Here is a 25,814-nt window from a genome sequence, read left to right on the forward strand (position 1 = left end):
TAAAAGGAAAGAAAAAATAAAATAAAAGGAAAGAGAAGGAAATAAAATAAAAATTAAAAATAATAAAAATTACAAAATAAAATATAAAACATCGAATAATAAAAAATATAAAACAAAATATTAAAAATAAAGAAAAATAAAATACAAATAAAATAATAAAAATAGAAAAAATAAAATAATATAAAATATTAAAACCAGAGGAAAAAATAAAGAATAAAGAAATGAAACGAAATGAAATGAAATAAAATAAAATAAAATAAACCCTGATTTGAGGGATAAAAAGCTGTGGAATCTCCCAACACCAACTCTAGGCAGGCAGAAAAAAATTTCACCGGGAAATTCCCAAAAACGCCTGCAGAGAATTGTGGGGGCAGAGCCACAGGAAAAGCTCGGGAATCGCAGGAACAGAGCTCGGGCTTCATCCCCCTTCATCATTCCCGCTCCTCCAGCGCCATCCCGAGGCCATTCCTGCTTTTGCAGGGGTTTTCCCTAAGGGTCATTCCCCAATTTCCAGAGCTTTTTTCCGAGGCCATTCCCACTTTTCCAGAAGGTTTCCCTAAGGGCCATCCCCACTTTTCCACAGGTTTCCCCCAGGCCATCTCCACTTTCCCAGAGGTTTTCCCCGAGGATCATTCCCGCTTTTCCAGAGGATCTCCCCAGAGCCATTCCCACTTTTATAGAGCTTTTGCCTGAGGGCCATTCCCACTTTTCCAAAGGTTTTTCCTGAGGCCATTCCCACTTTTCCAGAGGATCTACACAAATCCACTCTGGGAATGCCAAAACAGGGATTGGATCCACTCTGGAAATGACAGGAGAGGTTGGATCCATAACAAAACCACTCTGGAATGGCCGAGCAGGGGCTGGATCCATAAAAACCCCCTCTGGGAATGGCAGAAGTTGAATCCATCTAAATCCACTCTGGGAATGCCAAAACAGGGATTGGATCCATAAAAACCACTCTAGGAATGCCAGGAGAGGTTAAATCCATAAAAAACCCACTCTGGAATGCCAGGAGAAGTTGGAAACACTCTGGAATTCAAATACAGACACTGGATCTACAGAAATCCACTCTGGAATGGCACAGCAGGGATTGGATCCACAAAATTCCCACTCTGGAATGGCAGGAGAGGTTGGATCTGCCCCCATCCCACTGGGAATTCTGGCACATCCCCCATGGGTGCAGAGAAGAAACAATTAAAGACATTTTTTTTTTCTTTCCTCCATAAAAAGCTCCTGAATCCATTTTATTGCACAAAGAAAGGAAAAGATTCCCACTAAACCCATCCTCGGCCACGGGCAGCTGGAATTTCAGCCAAGGAATTCCACCTTCCCTGGGAACTCCAGCTGGAGAATTCCCAACTCCTCAGCTCCTCATGGAGCCACCAAGGGGCATTTCCTGCTCCAGATCAGCCCAATTCCACCCCAAAAATGCAGGAAGCAAACTGGGATTTCCAGGAATTTGGGAAAGACAACCTTGCCCAGGATCCCCCTTCTTCCCTATCCCCACTTTTTTTAATTCTTTCCAACTGAATTCCAGTCCTGGAGTGAAAGTGAGGGGAAGAAGGAAGGATCTTTCTTCCCATCCAACTTGGAAAAAAAAAGCTGGAAAATCCTCATTTTTTTAAAATATTCCTGTGCACACTCAGCCCAATTTAAAACTGCCACGGCAATCCCATGAATTCCAAGCCCCAAATCCTGATTTTAAAGGAATTTTGGCACTTTCCCCCATGGAAAAATCAAGAATTTTAAGGACTTTTTGTGCTGCTACAAAGCGGAACCTCTGAGGAATGCAGCGTGGAAGCAAGGGACGGTTTCTCCAGCCATTCCAAGAAATTGAAGGAAGCAAAGGAGAGGGGAAAAAGAGGAGGAAAAGGTGGGATTAGGGATCAATAGCTTATCCAGGTGGGGTTTTCCAAGTCCCCATAGAAAAAAAAAATATGGAAGCTTTGCTCCTGTCCATGTAAACATTTCCAGCTCCTTGGAGCTTCCCAACACTTCCTTATCCTAAAGTTTGGTGCCTTTTCCTTCTTCTCCTCTAGAATTGCTGCCAAAGGCAGAGGGAGGGGCAGGATGGTTCTCCTGGGGTTTTGGGAAGGGATTTTCCCATCCCATGGATCCCTCCCGAGGCTTGGGGTGGGATTGGCAAAGCCACAACGTGAGCACGAAGGGTTTGGGTTTTCCATCCCTCAATTCCATGGGGAGAACAGGGCTGGGATGGAGCTGTCACCCCCCTGTCCCAAACAATTCCATAGGGATACCAGGGTGGGATTGGGATGGAGCTGTCACCCCCCTGAGCCCCTGTCCCACACAATTCCAGAGGGATAACAGGACTGGGATGGAGCTGTCACCCCCCTGTCCCAAAGAATTCCATAGGGATAACAGGATTGGCATGGAGCTGTCACCCCCTGTCCCACAGAATTCCATCGGGTGGGATTGGGATGGAGCTGTCACCCCCCTGAGCCCCACCCTGTCCCACACAATTCCATAGGGATAACAGGACTGGGATGGAGCTGTCACCCCCCTGTCCCAAAGAATTCCATAGGGATAACAGGATTGGCATGGAGCTGTCACCCCCCTGTCCCACACAATTCCAGAGGGATAACAGGACTGGGATGGAGCTGTCACCCCTGGAGCTCCTCCCTGTGCCCGCAGCTCCACGGCAGAGGCGGGGCTGGAATTGCCCAAATCCCGCCTCAATTCCCGAAATGCTGCCGCAGTTCCCGCTCAGGTGGAGTCATCCAGGCCTTTGTTGGGATGCTCGGAGGGAGCCCGGCAGAGCCTGTCCATGATTCCCTGGAGCATGGGCTGCACGATTCCCAGCAGGGGCCGCTGGGAGGAGTCCCCGTCCCAGCAGGCTTCCATCAGCTGCCAGCATTCCTCGTCAAACACCGGGAGCCGCTCCGGGCGAACCCCTGGAAACACAGCGGGGTCACCAGGAATGCCAGGAATGTCCAGGGAAAACCCTGACCGCATCCAGGGAAAGCAGGTGGAGGGTTTGGGTGGCACAGGGGATCACCAGGAATTTCCAGGGAATGCCCTGCCCATATCCAGGGGAAGCAGGTGGAGGGGTTGGGTGGCACACTGGGATCACCCGGAATCCATAGGGGATCACCAGGAATTTCCAGGGAAAACCCTGCCTGGTGCTCACATCCAAGGAAAGCAGGTGGAGGGATTGGAAGGCACAAGGGATCACCAGGAATACCAGGAATTTCCAGGGAAAACCCTGCCCACATCCAGGGAAAGCAGATGAAAGGGCTGGGTGGCACAGGGGATCACCAGGAATTTCCAAGGAAAGCCCTGCCATGCTCACATCCAGGGAAAGCAGTTGGAGGGGTTGGGTGGCACAGAGGGATCATCAGGAATGCCAGGAATTTCCAGGGAAAACCCTGCCCACATGCAGGGAAAGCAGGTGAAGGGGATCACCGGGATCAGCAGGAATTTCCAAGGAAAGCCATGCCCCGTGCTCACATCCAGGGAAAGCAGCTGGAGGGGTTGGGTGGCACAGAGGGATCAGCAGGAATTTCCAGGAATGTCCAAGGAAAGCCATGCCCCGTGCTCACATCCAGGGAAAGCAGCTAGAGGGGTTGGGTGGGGTCTGGAGCTCCTGGGAAAGGGGCACATTCCAGCAATGCTGCCCAGGAATGGCTGAGGGCAGTGGTGGACACTTCCAGAGGGTGCCCAAATCCATGGAATCATGGACTGGAGCACTGAGCTGGGTCGGGTTGGGAGGGACCTTTAACTCCTCCCATTCCATGGGCAGGGACACCTTCCCCCATCCCAGGCACTCCCTGGGATCCAGGGGCAGCCATGGATTCTCTGGGAATCCAGGGAAGGGTTTATTCCCCATATCCCATCCAAAGCAGCCCAGGGAATCCTGGAATAGTTTGGGTTGGAAGGAATCATCAGCTCCACACTTTTCTCTATCCCAGGGTGCTCCATCCTGGCCTGGGACACTCCCAGGGATGGGGAAGCCATGGATTCTCTGGGAATTCCATCCCTTGGGAAGGATTTATTCCCAATACTCCTATCTAATCCAGCCCAGGGAATCCTGGAATGGGTTGGGTTGGAAGGGATCATCCAATCCCATGGACAGGGACACCTCCCAGGCTGCCATTTTACCCATTTTATCCTTTTTATCCACTTTTCAACCTGGCCTAGGGCACTTCTAGAGATGGGGCAGCCACAGATAATCTGGAATTTACAAGCTGGGAATGAGTCAGGAGTCCTGAAATTGGGATTTTTTTAGAGAATTATGGAATGGTTTGGGTTGGAAAGGATCATCCAATCCCATGGGCAGGGTCACCTCCCACTATCCCAGGCTGGAGCCATTTTACCCATTTTATCCAATTTACCCATTTAATCCACTGTCCAACCCACCCTGGGATGCTCCCAGGGATGGAACAGCCCCAGCTCCTCTGGGAATTCCATCCCAGCCCCTCCCAGGGAGGAACTGCCTGGACTCCATCCCAGAAATCTTTTCCAGCTTCAGGAATTCTGGGATTTTTACCTTTCACCTCCCCACCAGCAGAACAAAAGTGGATTTTCCCACCAGCCCAGGTGTTCCAGAGTTGAGCCAAGCCCAGGTACCTCTCCTGACGTTGTTCCACAGGTGATCTTTGCTTGCACACCTCTCAAAAGCCTCAGGTAACTTCACGTGGCCCGAGCAGAGGTACCAGAACAGGATCCCAAAGGCATAAACATCCACGGAATTGTCGTATTTCCCTGGGAAAAAAACAGCAGGGAGAAATCCCTGGGAGCTGGGCAGGCTGAGGGGTGATTCCAGGCTCCCCCCTCCCCAAATTTAAACCTCAATTTCACAGCAGGAAGGCAAAACTTGTGTGAAATCCAGGAAGGCAGCAGGAGCTGGGATCAAGGTTAAGCTTTTCCAATTTCCAGGATTTATAAATGTAAATATACAAATTAAGTATAAATTTCCAGGATTTATATATTTATAAAACAAGGATTAATAAATTTAAGTACCAGGAATTCCCAAACTGAGCTCAGGTGTGTTTTAAACACCAACACCTGTAAGGCTCAGCTCTGTCAGAGCCAAATATCAGCCCCTCATCCCAGAAATATCCCAGATATCCCCTAAATCCACACAAATAGGGATGTTTCCTTTGCATCCCAACCTTATCCAAGCAGGAGCAGCTCTGGCAGAACAAAAGGATTGGGATAACTGGGATTTGAATTTCCAAGTGGTTCCAAAACTCAGGAAAAACCCTCAGAGCAGCTGCCAGAATTCCCAGAGAATCCAAACTCACTCCAAGGTGGGAACAGCTTGGGAATTCCTTCCAGGGAATCCTTCCTGGAGTATTTCCCTATGAAAGCCAAGGATTTCCAGCTTCCTCCTAATGATAATTTACCCTTCTAATTGCAAGGGTGTTAATTACCTCAGCAGAGCTGACCAACCCCATTATCCTCTGTCAAGAGTGGCACTTAAAAATTCCAGGGCATGCATGGAAAGCAGGGAATTTCCTGGGGTTGGAATGACCTCAGGAGCTACTGAGAGACGAATTCCAAGGAATTGCCTTCAGAATTCCAGGCAGAGCAGGGGATCCAGGGAGATCCTACCTGTGAAGAGCTCGGGAGCCATGTGGATGGGGGTGCCCACGATGCTGCCAGACATCATCGCCTCAGGTTTGCAGAACCCCAAATCTGTGATTTTGGCCCTATTCTTTTTGTCCAGCTGGGGGAAAAAAAAAAAGCCACAGTTAGGCAGGTGAGAACCTCATTTCTCCTATAAAATATTGATTTTTGATATTGTGCTGGTTTTGCAAAAAAAAAAAAAAAAAAAAAATTTTTTCTGGTTATTGTCATAACCATGTAATGATAATAGAAAAATGCTAGAAAATAAACAGCTGGAAAATAAAGAGCTGGAAATGCTGGAATAAACAGCTCGAGATGTGTTCTGTGGCAGCAGCTCTCTGGTCACAGAGAGCAACCCACAACTGTCCCAGGCATTGTCCTGCCTCTGCAAAAGGTTCAGCACAGAAAATTTGGGTCATTTTTGGCCCTGTTCTCCAGCCCAGGGCAAAGGAAAGAAGCCCCAAAATCTCTGCAAAAGGTTCAGGACACAAAATTTGGGTCATTTTTGGCCCCCGAGTCCCTGCAGGGACTAACAGAAGGTTCAGCAGAGAAAATTTGGGTCATTTTTGGCCCTGTTCTCCAGCCCAGGCCAAGGGAAGAAGCCCCAAAACCTCTGCAGAAGATCAGAGAAAAGAATGAGAAACAATTCTTATCTTCACTTGCTGCGCCCGTTATTGTGAATATGTGGGATTTGTTATAGAGATTTGTTCACCAGAGGGTGGATTTTTAATTAACCAGTGGTGATGGTGTCTGATTGGAGGACCAATGAGGTAACAAGTGCCTGTCTATAAAAGCAATAGTTTTCTAGGGTTTCTTAATAAATAATTATATTTAACCCCCTTAATAGGGTTTCTTAATAAAGATTATTATTGATCACCCTTCTGTGAATCATGGAGTCAATGCCAATTATTACCCAGCCAGGGGCTGAGGTGATTTTGTACATAAACCCCTGCCCTGTGTGAGGGGCTCCTGCTCCCTTTGCCCAAAATTCCAGCCAGGAAAAGAGGCAGCAAAACCTCCCTGTGGCTGACACCAGCACAGCTTAAAATAACCCATGTGGAGAAATTTATTCCCTCACTTAAAGCTTGTTTTTTCCCACTCAATCAGCTCTGGGATGAGGCAGAGGCAGGGATTTTCCTTACCAGGACATTTTTGAGTTTGATGTCCCTGTGCACCAAGCCCTGGCTGTGCAGGTACCGGATCCCTTCCACCACATCCAACGCAATCTGCAACCGTGGCTCCAATTCCAGCCCAGCCTGAGGGGAAAAACGTGGATTTTAGTCCTAAATGTTGCTTTGCTCTGCTCTTCTTTACTAAAATTGAGTAATTCCAGCTTTGTTTTACGGATTAATGGGGAATTTTTAATTAGAGAATCAGTTTTGAGTTGGGAGATCAAAACTCATCCCATGGGCAGAGACATTTCCCACTAAACCAGGTTTAATCTGAGGGGGAAAATTTAGATTTTAGTCCTAAAAGTTGCTTTGGCCTGCTCTTCTTTACCAAAATTGATCAATTTTAACTTTGTTTTATGAATTAATGGGGAATTTTTAATTAGAAAATCAGTTTTGAGTTGGGAGATTAAAACTCATCCCATGGGTAAGGGGGCACTTCCCATTAAACCAGGTTTAATCTGAGGAGAAAAAGTCAGATTTTAGTCCTAAAAGTTGCTTTGTCCTACTCTTCTTTACCAAAATTGAGTAATTCTAGCTTTGTTTTATGAATTAATGGGGAATTTTTAATTAGAAAATCAGTTTTGAGTTGGGAGATTAAAACTCATCCCATGGGTAAGGGGGCACTTCCCATTAAACCAGGTTTAATCTGAGGAGAAAAAGTCAGATTTTAGTCCTAAAAGTTGCTTTGTCCTACTCTTCTTTACCAAAATTGAGTAATTCTAGCTTTGTTTTATGAATTAATGGGGAATTTTTAATTAGAAAATCAGTTTTGAGTTGGGAGATTAAAACTCATCCCATGGGCAGGGACACTTCCCACTAAAACAGGTTTAGCCTGAGGGGGAAAACTCAGATTTCATGCCCAAAAGTTACTTTGGTCTGCTCTTCTTTACTCAAATTGAGTAATTCCAGCTTTGTTTTATGGATGAATGGGGGATTTTTAATTAGAGAGTCAGTTTTGGGTTGGAAGGGAGATCAAAACTCATCCCATGGGCAGGGACACTTCGCACTAAATCAAGTTTAGTCTGAGGGGAAAAACTCAGATTTTATGCCTAGAAGTTACTTTGGCCTGCTCTTCTTTACCAAAATTGAGTAATTCCAGCTTTGTTTTGAAGATTAATGGTGATTTTTTAAAATTAGAGAATCAACTTTGGGTTGGAAGGAAGATCAAAACTCATCCCATGGGCAAAGGGACACCTCCCACTAAACCAGGTTGCTCTGAGCTCTGTCCCAGCACTTCCAGGGATAAAATAAAAATAAAATAAATATTGAATAAGAGAATTTGGCACCTTCAGCCCCGTGTAGAGGTCCCTGTGCAGCCTCTCCATGATCAGCAGCACAGCAATGCTGGAGCCTCCTCCATAGCCATAATCAATAACGGAGCCATGCAGGTGCACCAGCCTCTCGTGGGACTGCAGGGACCTGCAGAGGGGGCAGCACAAAAAATCTGGGTTATTTTTACCCCATCCTCCAGCCCAGGCCAAGGGTAGAAACCCCAGAGTCTCTGCAGAAGGTTCAGCACACAAAATTTGGGTCATTTTTGGCCCCCCAAGTCCCTGAAGGGACTGACAGAAGGTTCAGTACAGAAATTTTGGGTCATTTTTGGCCCCATTCTCCAGCCCAGGCCAAGAGAAGAAGCCCCACAATCTCTGCAGAAGGTTCAGCACAGAAAATTTGGGTCATTTTTGTCCCTGTTCTCCAGCCCAGGCCAAGGGAAGAAGCCCCAGAGCTGCAGATTTAGCAAAAATTCCCAGCACAGCTCAGGGTAGCACAATCCTCAGCTGTCTGAGCCAATTAAAGTCAAAAAAAGAAAAAAGCCTTTTTAAAGGTTAGAGTCACAAAAAAAACTCATTCTTCTCTCAGCTGGCTGTGCCTGCAGCTGTTTACTGCAAAGCAGCTGCTCTCTGCACTGCAGAGCCATCCTTGGCTTTTTTGGGGATTCAGGCAGGACAAGGAGAGAGGATTGATCACCAGGAATCAGGGGAGGAGAGTTGCTGGTTATTATGGTCTGTAAACTCGAGTTTCCTCTGAATTTGGACAGCACAGGCAGCAGGGAATCCGATTAAGGCAGGAAGGAGCATTCCAGGAGCTCCAATCCCAGATTCCTGCAGCAAACCTGGATGTGGCACTCCGAGCTCTGGGCTGGGTGACAAAGGGGACATCAGCCACAGGCTGGGGGCTTTTCCAGCTTGAATAATCCTGGGAAATCAATCAGATCCCGGTGGAATGGGGGAAGCACTCAGCATACAGACCTCATGTAGTGAAATTCCAGTGCCAGGTCGTTCCAGTGCTTCTCATCCGGAGGGACGACGGATTTGAGGGCGCAGGGGAAGTGTCCCCCCCAGCTGTCACACAGGTACACCACCCCATACTGGCCTCGGCCCAGCTCCCTGCCCAGCTTGGGCTTCCCTGCAAGGCACAATCCCCAAAATCAGTCCCCAGTCCCAAAAACCAGCCCTCAGTCCAAGACACATATCCCAAAAATCAGCCCCCAATCCAAGGCACCAATCCCTGCAATCAGCCCCAATCCAAGGCACAAATCCAAAAAATCAGGCACCAATCCCAAAAGTCAGCCCCCAGTCCACATTTTTCCCTCCTGCACATTCCTAACTGTGAGGTGGTTGGGAGGTGCCAGTTGAAACCTGGCTGGAAAATGGAGTGAAAATCCAAACTGGATTTTCTGGAAAATGGACTGAAAATCCAAACTCCCTCCCCTCCACTGCTGCCCAGAGAAAAAGGGAACAGGATCCCATTCCCAGCAGGGACCATTCCCAGCAGTGACCCATTCCCAGCAGCATCCTATTCTCAGCAGGATCCTATTCCCAGCAGTGACCCACACCCAGCAGTGACCCTTCCCAGTAGGATTCCCCTCCCAGCAGGAACCCATTCCCAACAGTGACCCTTCCCAGCAGGGACCATTCCCAACAGTGACCCTTCCCAGCAGGGACCATTCCCAACAGGATCCCCTCCCAGCAGTGACCCCATCCCCAGCAGTGACCCCACTCCAAGCAGGATCTCACTCCAACAGAATCCCCCACCCAGCAGGATCCTATTCCCAGCAGTGACCATTCCCAGCAGTGACCCCATTCCCAGCCGTGTCCCCATTCCCAGCCGTGTCCCCATTCCCCTCAGTGACCCCATTCCCCTCAGTGACCCCATTCCCAGCAGTGTCCCCACTCCCCTCAGCGTCCCCACTCCCCTCAGTGACCCCACTCCCTTCAGTGACCCCACTCCCCTCAGTGACCCCACTCCCTTCAGTGACCCCACTCCCCTCAGTGACCCCATTCCCCTCAGTGACCCCATTCCCCTCAGTGACCCCACTCCCCTCAGTGACCCCATTCCCCTCAGTGACCCCATTCCCCTCAGTGACCCCACTCCCCTCAGCGTCCCCACTCCCTTCAGTGTCCCCATTCCCCTCAGCGTCCCCACTCCCCTCAGTGACCCCCTTCCCATCAGTGACCCCACTCCCCTCAGCGTCCCCACTCCCCTCAGTGTCCCCATTCCCCTCAGTGTCCCCACTCCCTTCAGTGTCCCCATTCCCCTCAGTGTCCCATTCCCAGCAGTGTCCCCATTCCCCTCAGCGTCCCCACTCCCCTCAGTGTCCCCACTCCCCTCAGTGTCCCCATTCCCTTCAGTGTCCCCACTCCCCTCAGTGTCCCCATTCCCCTCAGCGTCCCCACTCCCCTCAGTGTCCCCATTCCCCTCAGTGTCCCCACTCCCCTCAGTGTCCCCACTCCCCTCAGTGTCCCCTTTCCCAGCAGGCTCTCACCGTGCAGCAGCACGTCCTGCAGGGATCTGCTCTCCAGGGAGAGCCGGGCCAGCCGGGGCGCGTGCTCCTTCCTCACCCTCAGCCACAGGTCCTCGGTGCGCTCCAGCCGGCCCGAGTGGCCGTCCTCCAGCTGCGGGGACAGCACGGCCTCACTGCGCTGCCCATGCGGGGACACCCGGGCTTGCAACGGCCAGCACAGCTCAGAAACATCATTTACATGGATAGGGAGATAGATAGATAGATAGATTAGATAGATAGATAGATAGATAGATAGATAGATAGATAGATAGATAGATAGATAGATAGAGATAGATAGAGATAGATAGATAGAGATAGATAGATAGATAGATAGATAGAGATAGATAGATAGATAGATAGATAGAGATAGATAGATAGATAGAGATAGATAGATAGATAGATAGATAGATAGATAGATAGATAGATAGAGATAGATAGATAGATAGAGATAGATAGATAGAGATAGATAGATAGATAGATAGATAGATAGAGATAGATAGATAGATAGATAGATAGATAGAGATAGATAGATAGATATAGATAGATAGATAGATATAGATAGATAGATAGATAGATATAGATAGATAGATAGATAGATAGATAGATAGATAGACAGACAGACAGAACTCCCAGGCAGTTTTTGCAGTTAAACCCCACATTTCCCTCCCCATTCCCAATCTCCCAGTCAGTTTTTGCAGTTTAAACCCCCCTTTTCCCTCCCCATTCTGGATCTCCCAGTCAGTTTTTTGCCGTTTCTGCAGTTAAACCCCACATTTCCCTCCCCATTCCCCATCTCCCGGGCAGTTTTTTGCTATTTTTGTCATTTAAACCCCACATTTCCCTCCCCATTCCGGATCTCCCAGTCAGTTTTTTGCTGTTTCTGCAGTTTAACCCCACATTTCCCTCCCCATTTTGGATCTCCCTTCCCCGGACCTGGCGCAGGGAGGCGGCGAAGGCCTCGTGGGAGCTGTTGAGGCGCGTGCGGAACTGGCTGCAGATGCTCTTGGCCAGCTTGGAGGCGCTGAGGCTCTCGATGGCGTCCTGGGCCACCTTCCTCTTCCAGTCGCTGGTGATGGCCGGGGGGCTGACCCACGTGATCCGCTGGATTATCTGGGAAAATCACGGAATCATCATCCCAGAGTCACGGAGTCACCAGGCTGGAAGAGAGCTTTGGGATCATCGCGTTCAACCCAGCCCCAACACCACAACTAAATCCCAAAAATCAGCCCCCAATCCATGGCACAAACTCCTGGAATCAGCCCCAAATCCAAGGTACCAATCCCAAAAATCAGCCCCCAATCCATGGCACAAACCCCTGGAATAAACCCCAAATCCAAGGCACGAATCTCTGCAATCAGCCCCCAATCCAAGGCACAAACTCCTGGAATCAGCCCCAAATACAAGACACCAATCCCTGGAATCAGCCCCAAATCCAAGGCACCAATCCCAAAAATCAGCCCCCAATCCATGGCACAAATCTCATAAATCAGTCCCAATCCAAGGCACAAATCCCCAAAATCAGCCCCATATCCAAGGCACAAATCCCAAAAATGAGCCTGCCTTTGAAGGCAGAAATCCCAAAAATTAGTCCCAAATCCAAGGCACCAATCCCTGCAATCAGTCCCAAACCATGGCATAAATCCCAAAAATCAGCCCCAATCCCAAGGCACCAATCCCAAAAATCAGCCCCAATTCCAGGGCACCAATCCCTGGAATAAATCCCCAATCCCAGGCACCAATCCCTGCAATTAGCCCAAATCCAAGGAACAAATCCCCAAAATCAACTCCAATCCATGGCACAAATCCCAAAAATCAGCCCCAAATCCCTGGAATCAGCCCCAATCCAAGGCACCCAGTGCCACATCCAATATTTTTTTAAACACATCCAGGGATGCCGACTCCACCACCTCCCATTCCAGAACTTTATCACTCTTTTAGCAAAAAGCTTTTTCCTAAATCCAACCTAAATTTCCTCCTGAAATTCCTCCCCTGAGCTGGAACTTTGTTCCCTCCTTGGCTGGATGAGCAAGAACAAAACTTTTCCTCAAAGTGGGAACAAATTCCAGATTCTTCCTCCTCCTTTCCTGGGACAAGGATCCACTCTGGAATTCTGTGGTTTCTAATGAAGGGTGAGGCAGAGCAACTTAATTACCCACTAATTACAGGAAGTGCTGATTCCAGCTCCTGGAATTTCCACACAAAAAGCTGCTTCCCTGGAAATGTCACCAATTTGGGAACAGCTCTCCCTGATTTTCCCATCAATATTGTGGAATGAAAATCCTGGAACTCCCAGAATGGCTTGGACTGGAAAAGATTTTAAATTTTATCCCATTCCACCACCCCAGGATGCTCCAATCTCCATCCTTGGGCACTTCCAGGCATGGAAATCCCCAGGAATAAAGTCCCAGAGTGAATTTTGGGAACAGCTGAGAGGATTTTTTGCTCCAAAATTCCCTTTTCCAAGCGTCCACACCTGTTTGATCTGTTCCCACAGCATCCTGGTCACCGTTGAACCCGAGTGGAACGTGACCTCCACGTGATAGGCTGCATTCAGGATCTGGAAAAATAAAAAAAAAGAGGGAAAAATGGGAATTCTGCCAGCCAGGAGCTTTGCCAGAGCCTGTGAAAATGGAAAAAAAAATTGGGATGGTCCAGGAATCACTTGGTTAATTGATTTATTGTGTTGTTTCATGGGTGTTTTAGGTTGTAATTTGATTATTTTATACAGGTTTATGAGATAATTGATTTATTGTGTTATTTCACATTGATTTATTGTGATGTTTCATGGGTGTTTTTAAGGTTTAATTTGATTACTTTATACAGGTTTATGAGAGAATTGATTTATTATATCATTTCATGGGTGGTTCCAGACCATATTTGATTATTTTATAAAAGCTTATAAGATGATTGATTTATATGTTGATATTGATTTATTGTGTTATCTCAAGGGGATTTTATGGCCATAAAGTTATTATTTTATACAGACTTAGGAGATAATTTGATTATTTTATAAGGGTTTATGAGATAACTGATTTATTGTGCTATCCCATGGATGTTTTTAGGCCATAATTTGATTATTTATACAAATTTGGGAGCTAATTAATTTCCTGTGTTATCTCAAGTGTGTTTCATGGCCATAATTCGATGATTTATACAGATTTAGGAGCTAATTAATTTACTGTGTTATCTCACATGTGTTTTAATGTTGTAATTTAACTATTTCACCCAAATTCAGGCCCATGGCAGTTCCAGCACCCCAATCCCCACCTGTCTGAGACAGTTGCTGGTGATGTGCATGGATCCATCCCGGGGTTTCTCCAGAGTTTTTAGGTGGTCTTATGGCAATAATCTGGTAATTTTATACAGGTTTATGAGATAACTGATTTATTGTGTTATCCCATGGATGTTTTCAGGCTGTAATTTGATTATTTACACAAATCTGGGAGCTAATTGATTTCCTGTGTTATCTCATGTGCGTTTCATGGCCGTAAATGGATTCTTTTATACAGATTTATGAGATAATTGATTACTGTGTTACCTCATGTATGTCTTATGGCCATAAATCCCTTATTTCACCCAAATTCAGGCCCATGGCAGTTGCAGCACCCCAAACCCCAGCCATCCCAGCCCCATTCCAGAGCTGTCTGAGATAGTTGCTGGTGATGTGCACGGCTCCCTCGCGGGGTTTCTCCAGAGTTTTTAGGTGGTTTTATGGCAATAATTTGGTTATTTTATACAGATTTGGGAGCTAATTGATTATCTCATGTGTGCTTTATGGCCATAATCTGACTATTCCACCCAAATTCAGGCCCATGGCAGTTGCAGCACCCCAATCCCCACCTGCCTGAGACAGTTGCTGGTGATGTGCATGGATCCCTCATGGGGTTTCTCCAGTTTTAAGGTGTTTTTATGGCCATAATTTAATTATTTATACAGATTTATGAGATAATTGATTTACTATGTCGTCTCATAGCCATAATTTGACCATTTCACCCAAATTCAGGCCCATGGCAGTTCCAGCACCCCAAACCCCAGCCATTCCAGCCCCATTCCAGACCTGTTTGAGACAGTTGCTGGTGATGTGCACGGCTCCCTCGCGGGGTTTCTCCAGAGTTTTTAGGTGGTTTTATGGCAATAATTTGGTTATTTTATACAGATTTAGGAGCTAATTGATTATCTCATGTGTGTTTTATGGCCATAATCTGACTATTTCACCCAAATTCAGGCCCATGGCAGTTGCAGCACCCCAATCCCCACCTGCCTGAGACAGTTGCTGGTGATGTGCATGGATCCCTCATGGGGTTTCTCCAGAGTTTTAAGGTGTTTTTATGGCCATAATTTAATTATTTATACAGACTTATGAGATAATTGATTTACTATGTCATCTCATAGCCATAATTTGACCATTTCACCCAAATTCAGGCCCATGGCAGTTCCAGCACCCCAAACCCCAGCCATTCCAGCCCCATTCCAGACCTGTTTGAGACAGTTGCTGGTGATGTGCACGGCTCCCTCGCGGGGTTTCTCCAGAGTTTTTAGGTGGTTTTATGGCAATAATTTGGTTATTTTATACAGATTTGGGAGCTAATTGATTATCTCATGTGTGCTTTATGGCCATAATCTGACTATTCCACCCAAATTCAGGCCCATGGCAGTTGCAGCACCCCAAACCCCAGCCATCCCAGACCTGTTTGAGATAGTTGCTGGTGATGTGCACGGCTCCCTCGCGGGGTTTCTCCAGCCCCCGGGGCGGGAGCACGGGGCCCTCCCAGGACTCCTCCAGGCTCTTGAGGCAGCGCTCCAGGGTGCCCACGAAGCTCTCCCTCAGGTAATCCACGGAGCTGATCAGTTTGTTGGCCACAGCCTGGTTCAGCCTGGAGATGATCAGCTCCTGGATCTGCTGGATGCAGCGCTTGATGTCCTTGGAGCTGACGGGCTCGCCGCTCTCGGGAATGATGATGTCTGCAGGGAAAGGGAGGGAAAATCATCTGGGATTGTTGGGAGAGCAGTCCTGAGGGGTGCTCTGAGGAGCACACGCTGATCCTAACGGGGTTTTAAAATAATGCTCTTCCCAATGATGCCAGAATTGCATTATTATTGTTTTAGACAAGATTATGATAATTTTATTCAAGATTATTGATTATTATTGTAAGATTTATTATCATTTTCTCCAAGATTACTATGATAATTTTCTCCAAGATTGTTATCATTTTATCCAAGATAACTATTATTTTATCCAATATTATCATTATTTTATCCAATATTATCATTATTTTATCCAATATTATTGTCATTATTTCATCTAATATTATCACCATTCTTTTATTTACAATTATGACCATTTTATCCATTATTATCATAATTATTTTTTCCAAGATTACTATCATTATTTTATTCAATATTATTATCATTATTTTATCCAGGATTATTATAATTATTTTTTCCAAGATTATTAATGACTTTATCCAAGATTTTGACTATTTCATCCACAATTATTTTATCCAAGATCATTATCACTTCATTCAACAGATCCTACCAAAAAATGGATATTGCCTGATCCCTGATTTTCATCCGTGTTTGAGGTTCTGGGACCATCCGGGAATTGCAGGTTGGAGTCTCACTGAATTCCTGGAATTATTGTGGGTCAGGATCTGCTTGATCCCAGATTTTGATTTGTGTTTAGGGTTCTGTGACCATCCAGGAATTGCAGGTTGGAATCCCACTGAATTCATGCAATTATCATGGTCAGGATCTGCTTGATCCCAGATTTTGATTTGTGTTTAGGGTTCTGTGACCATCCAGGAATTGCAGGTTGGAATCCCACTGAATTCATGCAATTATCATGGTCAGGATCTGCCTGATCCCAGATTTTGATTTGTGTTTAGGGTTCTGTGACCATCCAGGAATTGCAGGTTGGAGTCTCACTGAATTAATGGAATTATTGTGGTCAAGATCTGCCTCATCCCAGATTTGCACTCATGTTTGGGGTTCTGTGACCATCCAGGAATTACAGGTTGGAATCCCACTGAATCCATTAATTATTGTGGTCAGGATCTGCCTGATCCCTGATTTTCATCCATCTTTGGGGTTCTAGGGCCATCTGGGAATTGCAAGTTGGAGTCTCACTGAATCTAAGAATTATTGCGGTCAGGATCTGTCTGATCCTTGATTTTCATTGTTGTTTGGGGTTCTGGGATCATCTGAGAATTACAGGGTGGAGTCTTGGTGAATTCATGGAATTTTCATGGTCAGGATCTGCCTCATCCCAGATTTGGACTCATGTTTGGGGTTCCATGACCATCAAGGAATTACAGGTTGGAATCCCACTGAATCCATCAATTATTGTGGTCACGATCTGCCTGATCCCTGGATTTTGATTTGTGTTTAGAGTTCTGGGATCATCCAGGAATTGCAGGGTGGAGTCTCACTGAATCCATGGAATTATCGTGGTCAGGACCTGCCTGACCCCTGATTCTCATCCTTACTTAGGGCTCTGTGACCACACTGAATCCATCAATTACTGTGGTCATGATCTGCTTGATCCCAGCTTTTGATTGATGTTTAGGGCTCTGTGACCATGCAGGAATTGCAGGTTGCAACCCCACCAAACTCCTGTGCCAGTTTTGCCTTTCTTCCCACCTCCCTCCCCACCAACCACCCCCAAACCCTCCAGCTGGCTCCCACCTCTGAACTCCATGCTGGCAGCATCCTCCAGCAGCTCCTCCTTCATATTGCCCAGGGTGTCCACGATCATCTCCTTCATCTCCTCCTGCTTGCGGTTGGCGATGCCCATCAGCGACTCGTAGAGCTCGTTCTCCTTCCTGCGCGTGTACTCCAACCTCTTGGGGGTGATCTGCAGGTCCCTCTGCATGTCGAAGGCCTGGTTGATGAAGATGTTGAGGCAGCGCCCGTGGACCTCGCTCAGCCTCGTGGCTGCCTCCACCAGGTGCTGCTGCAGCACCTGCCTGGAGAAGGAGCTCAGCAGCCTCAGCTTCTCCAGCTGCTCCACCAGCATGGAGGAGCCGGGAACGCCGCAGCCGCAGGGGCTGGAGGGGCTCAGGTATTCCAGATCCAGCAGCTGCAGGTGCAGAGGGGATTTGTTGTCCTTGGGGGGGTTTTTGGGAGAGCTCAGCTCGCTGCCGGCCTCGGGGATTCGCAGGAAGAAGATGGGGAGGGAGAATTTTTGTTTGATTTCCCGAAGCTCTGCCTGGTCCGATGGGGACAGCTGGGGCTCGCTGATGGCGAAGGTGACAACGGGCAGCACCTGGTTCACAAACTCGGCCAGGGTGGACTCAGCTGACTGGAAGCCTCGGCATGGAGCCACCACGATGTCCACTTCCTGGGAAAAAGAAAATAAGAGGAGGTGTGGAGAGGTTTTTTCCACAGAAAAATGTTCTGGGAGTCGTTCACACAGCAAAAAACCTGGAACTCTTCAAAGCAGATCTGGAGTCTCAGCAAGGCTGATCCCTAACTCCAAATTCCTCATTTTGGACCAAATCCTTGGAGTTTTAGCCCAGTCTAGGACAAGGCTGATCCCTAACTCCAAATTCCTCTTTTTGGACCAAATGCCTTGGAATTTTAGGACAAAACTTAGGACAAGTGTCCCAGGAAAGAGCCAGTAGGGGAATTTATTGAATAGGGCTGTGGCAATGCCACCCCAAACTCCCCATGGACCAGGGCAGGGACAATGGCAGTGCCACCACAAGCTACCCACAGACCAGCGATAGTGGCAGTGCCACCCCGAACTCCCTACAGACCAGGGCAGGGACAATTTGGGAATTAATTTATCAGGGCTGTAAATGTCACGTCCTAGATGCCAGGGACAGTGGCAGTGCCACCCCAAGCTCCCCACATGCCAGGGACAGTGGCAGTGCCACCCCAGGCTCCCCAGGGACAGTGGCAGTGCCACCCCAAGCTCCCCACAGACCAGGAACAGTGGCAGTGCCACCCCAAGCTACCCAGGGACAGTGGCAGTGCCACCCCAAGCTCCCCACAGATCAGGGACATTGGCAGTGCCACCCCAGGCTCCCCAGGCACGGCGGCAGTGCCGGGCACGGTGCCACCCTGACCTTGAGCAGCGCGCAAGGCAGCACCACCTCCAGCTCTGCCACCCTCTGTGCGGGATCCTCGGCGTCCCCTGGCACCTGCAGGTCCTGCTCGGGGATGGTGTCCCAGTGCCCGCTGTGTGCCACCAGCGCCTGCACCAGCTCAAACTGCCCGGGCAGTGCCAGGCTCAGCCGCGGCCGCGCCCCGTGCGTGAAGCGCACCCGGCGGCGCCGGCAGCGCTGCTCGGTGCCTGTGCCAGCCCCAGGGGTGGGCAGCAGCTCCTCGGTGCCAGCCATAGGGGTGGCAAGCAGCTCCTCAGTGCCAGCCCTGGGCAGCAGCTCCTCGGTGCCAGCCATGGGCAGCAGCTCCTCAGTGGCAGCCTCAGCAATGGGCAGGAGCTCCTCGGTGCCAGTCCCAGGGGTGGGCAGCAGCTCCTCAGTGCCCATGCCAGCCCTGGGGGTGGGCAGCAGCTCCTTGGTGACAGTCCCAGGGGTGGAAAGCAGCTCTTCGGTGACAGTGCCAGGCCCAGGGATGGAAAGCAGCTCTGCAGTGTCAGCACCGGGCAGCAGCTCCTTGGTGCCAGCCCCAGCAGCAGGCAGCAGCTCCTTGGTGCCAGTGCCAGGGGTGGGCAGCAGCTCCTGGGTGCCAGTGCCGGGGGTGGGCAGCAGCTCCTGGCCCAGCAGGGTGTTGAGCAGGCGGCCCTTGGCACGGCAGTTCTGGCCCAGGATCAGCAGGCAGGGCCTCCAGCTCACCGAGCGCTGCAGCTGCTCCTCCTCGTGTTGGGGGAACGACACCGGGCTGGGGCCTGCAACGGGACAGGGATCAGGGGTGCAGCCCTAAAAATGGGGCCTGAAACGGGGACAGGGGTCAGGGGTACAGCCCTAAAAATGGGGCCTGAAAACGGGGACAGGGATCAGGGCCTGGCCCTAAAAATGGGGCCTTAAACAGGGATCAGGGCTTGGCCCTAAAAATGGGGCCTGAAACGGGGACAGGGATCAGGGGTGCAGCCCTAAAAATGGGGCCTGAAACAGGACAGGGATCAGGGGTGCAGCCCTAAAAATGGGGCCTGAAACAGGGATCAGGGCTTGGCCCTAAAAACAGGGCCTGAAATGGGACTGGGATCAGGGGCTGGGGTCTGCAACAGGACAGGGATCAGGGTTTGGCCCTAAAAATGGGGCCTGAAACGGGACTGGGATCAGGGGTGAAGCCCTAAAAACAGGGCCTGAAACGGGACTGGGATCAGGGGCTGGGGTCTGCAACAGGGACAGGGATCAGGGTTTGGCCCTAAAAATGGGGCCTGAAACAGGACTGGGATCAGGGGTGCAGCCCTAAAAATGGGGCCTGAAACAGGGACAGGGATGAGGGGTACAGCCCTAAAAATGGGGCCTGAAACGGGGACAGGGATGAGGGGTACAGCCCTAAAAATGGGGCCTGAAATGGGACAGGGATCAGGGGTACAGCCCTAAAAATGGGGCCTGAAACAGGGGTCAGGGGTTTGGCCCTAAAAATGGGGCCTGAAATAGAGATCAGGGCCTGGCCCTAAAAATGGGGCCTGAAATGGGACAGGGATCAGGGGTACAGCCCTAAAAATGGGGCCTGAAACAGGGATCAGGGTTTGGCCCTAAAAATGGGGCCTGAAATGGGACTGGGATCAGGGTTTGGCCCTAAAAATGGGGCAGTGCAGCCCCACAGCCGGGGGAACACCCCGAGCTGCTGATAGGGGAGTTCCTGCTGTGCCAACTGCAGGACAAGAATTAATTCAGGATCGTTACAGGAGCACAGAATCCCAGCAGCCTGGGACGGGATGAGCCCCAGGGAAGGCACTTTGCTGCCGGCCAGAAGGTTCCGGAACAGCCTCAAACCCCACAAGGTTCCCCCAGAGCCCACAAGGCTCCCTCAGACCCACAACCCTCCCTCAGAGCCCACAAATGTAGCTCACATCCCACAAACCTCCCAGAGACCCCAGAGACTGCCCTCAGAGCCCACAAACGGCCCTCACACCCTACAAATGTCACTCAAACCCTACAAACGTCACTCAGGCCCCACAAACATCATTCAGAGCCCACAAACCTCCCACAGACCCCACAAAGTGCCCACAGACCCCACAAAGTGCCCAGAGACCCCACAAAGTGCCCTCAGACCCTGCAAATATCAGTCTGACCCCACAAATGGCCCTCATACCCTACAAACCTCCCTCAGAGCCCATAAATGGCCTTCAGAGCCCACAAATGGCCCTCAGACCCTACAAACATTGCTCAAACCCCACAAACCTCCCTCAGACCTCACAAACAACCCTCACACCCCACAAACCTCCCTCAGAGCCCACAAATGGCCCTCAGAGTCCACAAACGGCCCTCACACCCCACAAACCTCCCTCACACCCCACAAACCTCCCTCACACCCCACAAACCTCCCTCACACCCCACAACCATCACCTGGCTGTGCTAATTCAAGCTCAGGACTGAGTTTAGCTCCTGTTTTCTGGTTTTTTTTTTTTTTTTTTTTTTTTTTTTTAATCCTAAATGCAGCTTTGGCAAGAGCTAAATTCAGCATGACCCTCGTGCACAGCACAGAATGACTCTGACAGCCCCAAAAACACAAACAAATCCCTCATCAGGAACACAAAAATCCCAGGAATGAAATTAAATGGGAAATGGAACCACCAGGCCCTAAAAAAATGCCCCATTTGAGAGGTACAAAGCACTGGGATTGTTCTGATACTGGAATGGATTTTACAGGGTTAAAAATTCTGTTTAAAATTTGCTGTTAAAATTCTTTTTTTTTTTCATGAGTCATGTTCTGGTAGCCTGAATTGTGAGGAAAACAGGATCCTCCTCACACTCCAAACCCCGTTAAAGACATCCTACAACACATCCCTCTCCTCACTCTGACAGCTTAATCACTCCAGTTTAATTAAAATCAGCCAAATTTGGAGCACTCTGTGTAGTTTTAGATTGGTTTAAAGCTCCTTTAAAATCCTGCCCAAGGTTTGCCTTCCCCTCAAATCTTTCAGGATTTTGGAGGCGTTTTTCCACCCCAAAACTAAGGAAAAAGCCTATTTGGGGCTCAGCACTGCACCCCTGCCCCACAAAACCCCAATTCTGAGCCCCAATTGCCGAGTTTGGGAATGGTTGAAGGGAGAAATCTCTCCTTAAATGTGATTTTTGGGATTGTTTTCCAAACAAGCCTTTCAAGAGCCACATCAAGTGACCAGAGGGCTGGAAGCTGACCAGGAGCTCACAAAAGATAAAGATCTGGGGAAAATCCCACAAATTGCACATTTGAGCCTTCATCTGTAGGATGGCTTTGATCTGGGGACATTGCTTGGATCTTGTCCTGGGATTCAGGCTCTGGAGCATGAAAAAAGCGATTCAGGGAGGGCTGCAGAGGCAGAGCCCTTTCTCTGCTGAGGCTTCAGAGGCAGCAGAGTTCCCTCTCCTCCCTCCAGGAAGGAATGGATCCTTAAATCCAGCAAAAATATCTCCAAAAAATCACTGGGATACAGCAGCTTAAATTAAATTATTGAAGGATTATTTATGTGGATGGAGAATCCTGGGATGGTTTGGGTTGGACCTTAAAGCTCCTCCTGTTTCTCTGCCATTCAGGGACACCTTCAGTACCCCAGGATGCTCCAGGCTGGCTTTGGACACTCCCAGGGATGGAACAGCCACGAATTCTCTGGGAATTCCATCCCAGCCCCTCCTCACTCTCACAGAGAGGAATTTCTTCCTATATCCCATCTCAACCTTTCCTCATTCCCCTTTCCAGGTGAAAATTTCCCTTTCCAGCCTTCTTGGAGCTCCTTTGGCTACTGGGAAACTGCTCCAAAGTCCTGCCAAATCCTCCAGGATTTGTGGTTGAAACACCCTTCCCAAGGTCTTCCCAAATCCATTTTTTTCTCCAGGATCCAGGGTTAAAACACCTTTCCCATGATTCCACACCCCATGATCAGCACAGACACAGATCCAAGGTGGGAGGAACCCAACAAAAAGCTGGATCAGAACTTCTAACGTCCTGCCACATCCATCTTTTCTCCAGGATCTGAGGTTAAAACACCTTCCCTGTGATCAGCACAGACACAGATCCAGGGTGGAAGGGACTCAACAAAAAGTGGCATCAGAACTTCCCACTTTTGAGGGATGCAGCCACATTCCTGGGCAGTGCCAGGGGCTGGAGCTCCATCCCAGCTCCATCCCTGCCCTATCCAGGCTCTATCCCAATTTCATCTCAGCTCCATCCCAGCTCCATCCCTGCCCTATCCAGGCTCTATCCCAATTTCATCCCAGCTCCATCCCTGCCCTATCCAGGCTCTATCCCAATTTCATCTCAGCTCCATCCCTGCCCTATCCAGGCTCTATCCCAATTTCATCTCAGCTCCATCCCAGCTCCATCCCTGCCCTATCCAGGCTCTATCCCAATTTCATCTCAGCTCCATCCCAATTCCATCTTGGCTCCATCCCTGCTCCACCCTGGTTCCACCCCTGCCCTATCCCTATCCTGGCTCCATCCTGACCCAACCCAATTCAATCCCAGCTCCACCCTGGCCCCATTCCAGCCCCATCCCAATTCCATCCCTGCTCCATCCCTGATCCTTCCTGGCCCCACCCTGGTTCCATCCGAATTCCACCCCAGCCCCATCCCAATTCAATCCTGGCCCTATTCCAGCTCCATCCCTATCCCAGTTCCATCCCAGCTCCATCCCTGCCCCACCCTGGTTTAATCCCAGCCCCATCCTGGCTCCATTCGGCCCCATTCCTATCCCTGCTCCACCCCGGCCCCACCCTGGTTCCACCCCAGCCCCATCCCAGCCCCATCTCTGCCCCATCCCAATTCCACCCCAGCTCCATCCCAGCCCCATCGCGGCCCCATTCCTATCCCTGCTCCACCCCGGCCCCACCCTGGTTCCACCCCAGCTCCATCCCTGCCCCATCCCAATTCCACCCCAGCTCCATCCCTATCCCTGCCCCACGCTGGTTCAATCCCAACCCCATGGCGGCCCCATCCCTATCCCTGCTCCATCCCAGCCCCATCCCGGTTCCATCCCTGCTCCATCCCTATCCCTGCCCCACCCCAGCTCCATCCCAGCCCCATCGCGGCCCCATTCCTATCCCTGCTCCACCCTGGTTCCATCCCTGCCCCATCCCTGCCCCATCCCAGCCCCTTCCGGGCCCGGGCCATGTGACCGGCGCTCGGGGCAGCCCCGGGGCACACATCCACACATCCACACATCCCATGAATTCCCGGGATCAAAGGAGGTCTGTCCACCACGGAACAAGGGCGCCTCTCACCAGGACTCCTCTCCAAATCCGCCCAGAGCTCGGCAGAACAACCTCAGCTCGCATTTATGGGATCTATGGAAGCTCCAAGCACTTGATCCAGTTTTTCTCCTTTTTTCCATTTTATCCAACCTGGCCTGGGACACTCCCAGGGATGGAGCAGCCACAGCTCCTCTGGGAATTCCATCCCAGCCCCTCCCCATCCTCCCAGGGAAGGATTTATTCCCAAAATCCCATCTCTCCCTGCCCTCTGGCAGTGCCATTCCCTGTGTGCTGGCACTCCATCCCTTGGAAATATTGGAAATATTCCATTTTTCTCATCAGATCACCCCAAATCCTTCTCTTCTCCAGGCACAACAATCCCAAATTCCAAACATCACAGGCTCACCTGGCTCTGCCCCTTCCCAAAATCTCCTTCCCCACCCAGCCTGGTGAGAGGGGCAGCAGCCACTCCCCAAAATCCTGAGGTGCTCCCAAAACCTTTCCAGCCACAACTCCACAGTCCCACGAAGGGAAAACAAACCCCAAATCAGCCCAAAACCAATTATTTTTTTAGACACAGACAGAAAAACTCAACACGTGAATGTGAAACCAGGATTTGGACTGCAAAGATGAGCAGGTCCAAAAATCCTGGACAAGAATCCTGGACAAGAATCCCAGACAAGGATCCCAGACAAGGGGCCACAAGAGATGACTCAGGAGCCTTTTGGGGATGAATGAAGAAGACCTTTATGGACCTTTCACCTCACACTGAGCCCCTCTCACGAGACAGTCTCATGGAAACACCAAGTCCTGCCCGTGGCAGCAGAGGTGCCACCCTCAGCTGTTTGTCAACAGCAGCAGCTGAGCAGAGAGCCCCCAGTGAGGCCACAATTCCCAGGGAATTCCGGGACAAACAGGGAATGCCAGCCCCTCATTGCCTGAGCAGAGAGGCCCCAGTGAGGCCACAATTCCCAGGGAATTCCGGGACAAACAGGGAATGCCAGCCCCTCATTCCCTGAGCAGAGAGGTCCCAGTGAGGCCACAATTCCCAGGGAATTCCGGGACAAACAGGGAATGCCAGCCCCTCATTGTGCTGCCTCTTCTGAACCCCCTCCCCTCCCTGCAGGGCTGGAGCTGCAGGTGAGGGTCAGGGGCAGAGGGTCCCCATCATAAATCCATGGAAGGGACCCGCAGGGATGGTGGGTGCAGCTCCTGGCCCTGCACAGACCCCCCAAAATCCCACCCTGAACATCCCTGGAGCGCTGTCCAAACGCTCCTGGAGTTGTGCCCATTCCCTGGGGAGCCTGGGCAGTGCCCAGCACCCTCTGGGAGAAGAATATTGTCCTTATACCCATCTTAAATGACAGCCACAAAGCCTCTCCCACCCTCCAGGCACGCCCAGCCCGGTAACCCCCATGACAGCTCCCCCAAGCCGGACACTTCACTCCTCACCGGAACCCTGACAAGCCCCCCAGAGACCCCTGACAAGCCCCCCAGAGACCCCTGACCCGCAGAGGTTCCCCCTTTACCCCCCCAGACCCCTCACCCTCGCACCCCGCCCGCCCCCGGCCCCCTCTCACCGCCGTCCCCGGGACCCCCAACCCCATCCAAGGCGGAGCGGGGGCCGTCACCGGCAGGCGCCGAGGCGAAGGGATGTCCCTGGGAGAACTTGACGTCGCGGAAGAACCTCTTGGTTTCTCGCAGGTTGTGCTGCAGCCGCGCCAGGTGCCGGTTGTAGTGGCCGAAGGAGCGGCAAAGCTCCCGCACGGCCCCGCCGGGACCCCGCCATGACGGGGCCTCCTCGCCCTCCATGTCCTCCGGGTCCGCCCCGCTATCCCCTCCCCACCGCGGGCAGCTCTCGGGCCCTGCCAGGCTGCCGATGTTCGGGGAGGAACCTCCCCGAGGATCTCCTCTCTTCCCGACCCCCCCCACCCCCCGCCCCTCCCGCCTCCCCGACCCCCGCGG

General features: G+C 50.3%; 1 protein-coding gene across 1 annotated transcript; it reads right to left on the minus strand.

Annotated features, from left to right (window-relative positions):
• Positions 1-1,014: 1,014 nt before the first annotated feature.
• On the minus strand, positions 1,015-25,732 carry DSTYK (dual serine/threonine and tyrosine protein kinase). Its single transcript, XM_066565192.1, has 13 exons — positions 25,430-25,732; positions 18,615-19,396; positions 17,230-17,884; positions 15,233-15,507; positions 13,019-13,102; positions 11,479-11,655; positions 10,528-10,657; positions 9,011-9,167; positions 8,048-8,180; positions 6,732-6,845; positions 5,575-5,689; positions 4,588-4,722; positions 1,015-2,912 (listed from the first exon to the last, which is right to left on the minus strand). The coding sequence occupies exons 1-13, from the start codon at positions 25,659-25,661 to the stop codon at positions 2,725-2,727; spliced, it is 3,177 nt and encodes a 1,058-aa protein (XP_066421289.1). The 5' UTR covers positions 25,662-25,732; the 3' UTR covers positions 1,015-2,724.
• Positions 25,733-25,814: the final 82 nt, after the last annotated feature.

Source organism: Molothrus aeneus, chromosome 24 (assembly GCF_037042795.1).
Source record: "Molothrus aeneus isolate 106 chromosome 24, BPBGC_Maene_1.0, whole genome shotgun sequence".
NCBI lineage: Eukaryota > Metazoa > Chordata > Aves > Passeriformes > Icteridae > Molothrus > Molothrus aeneus.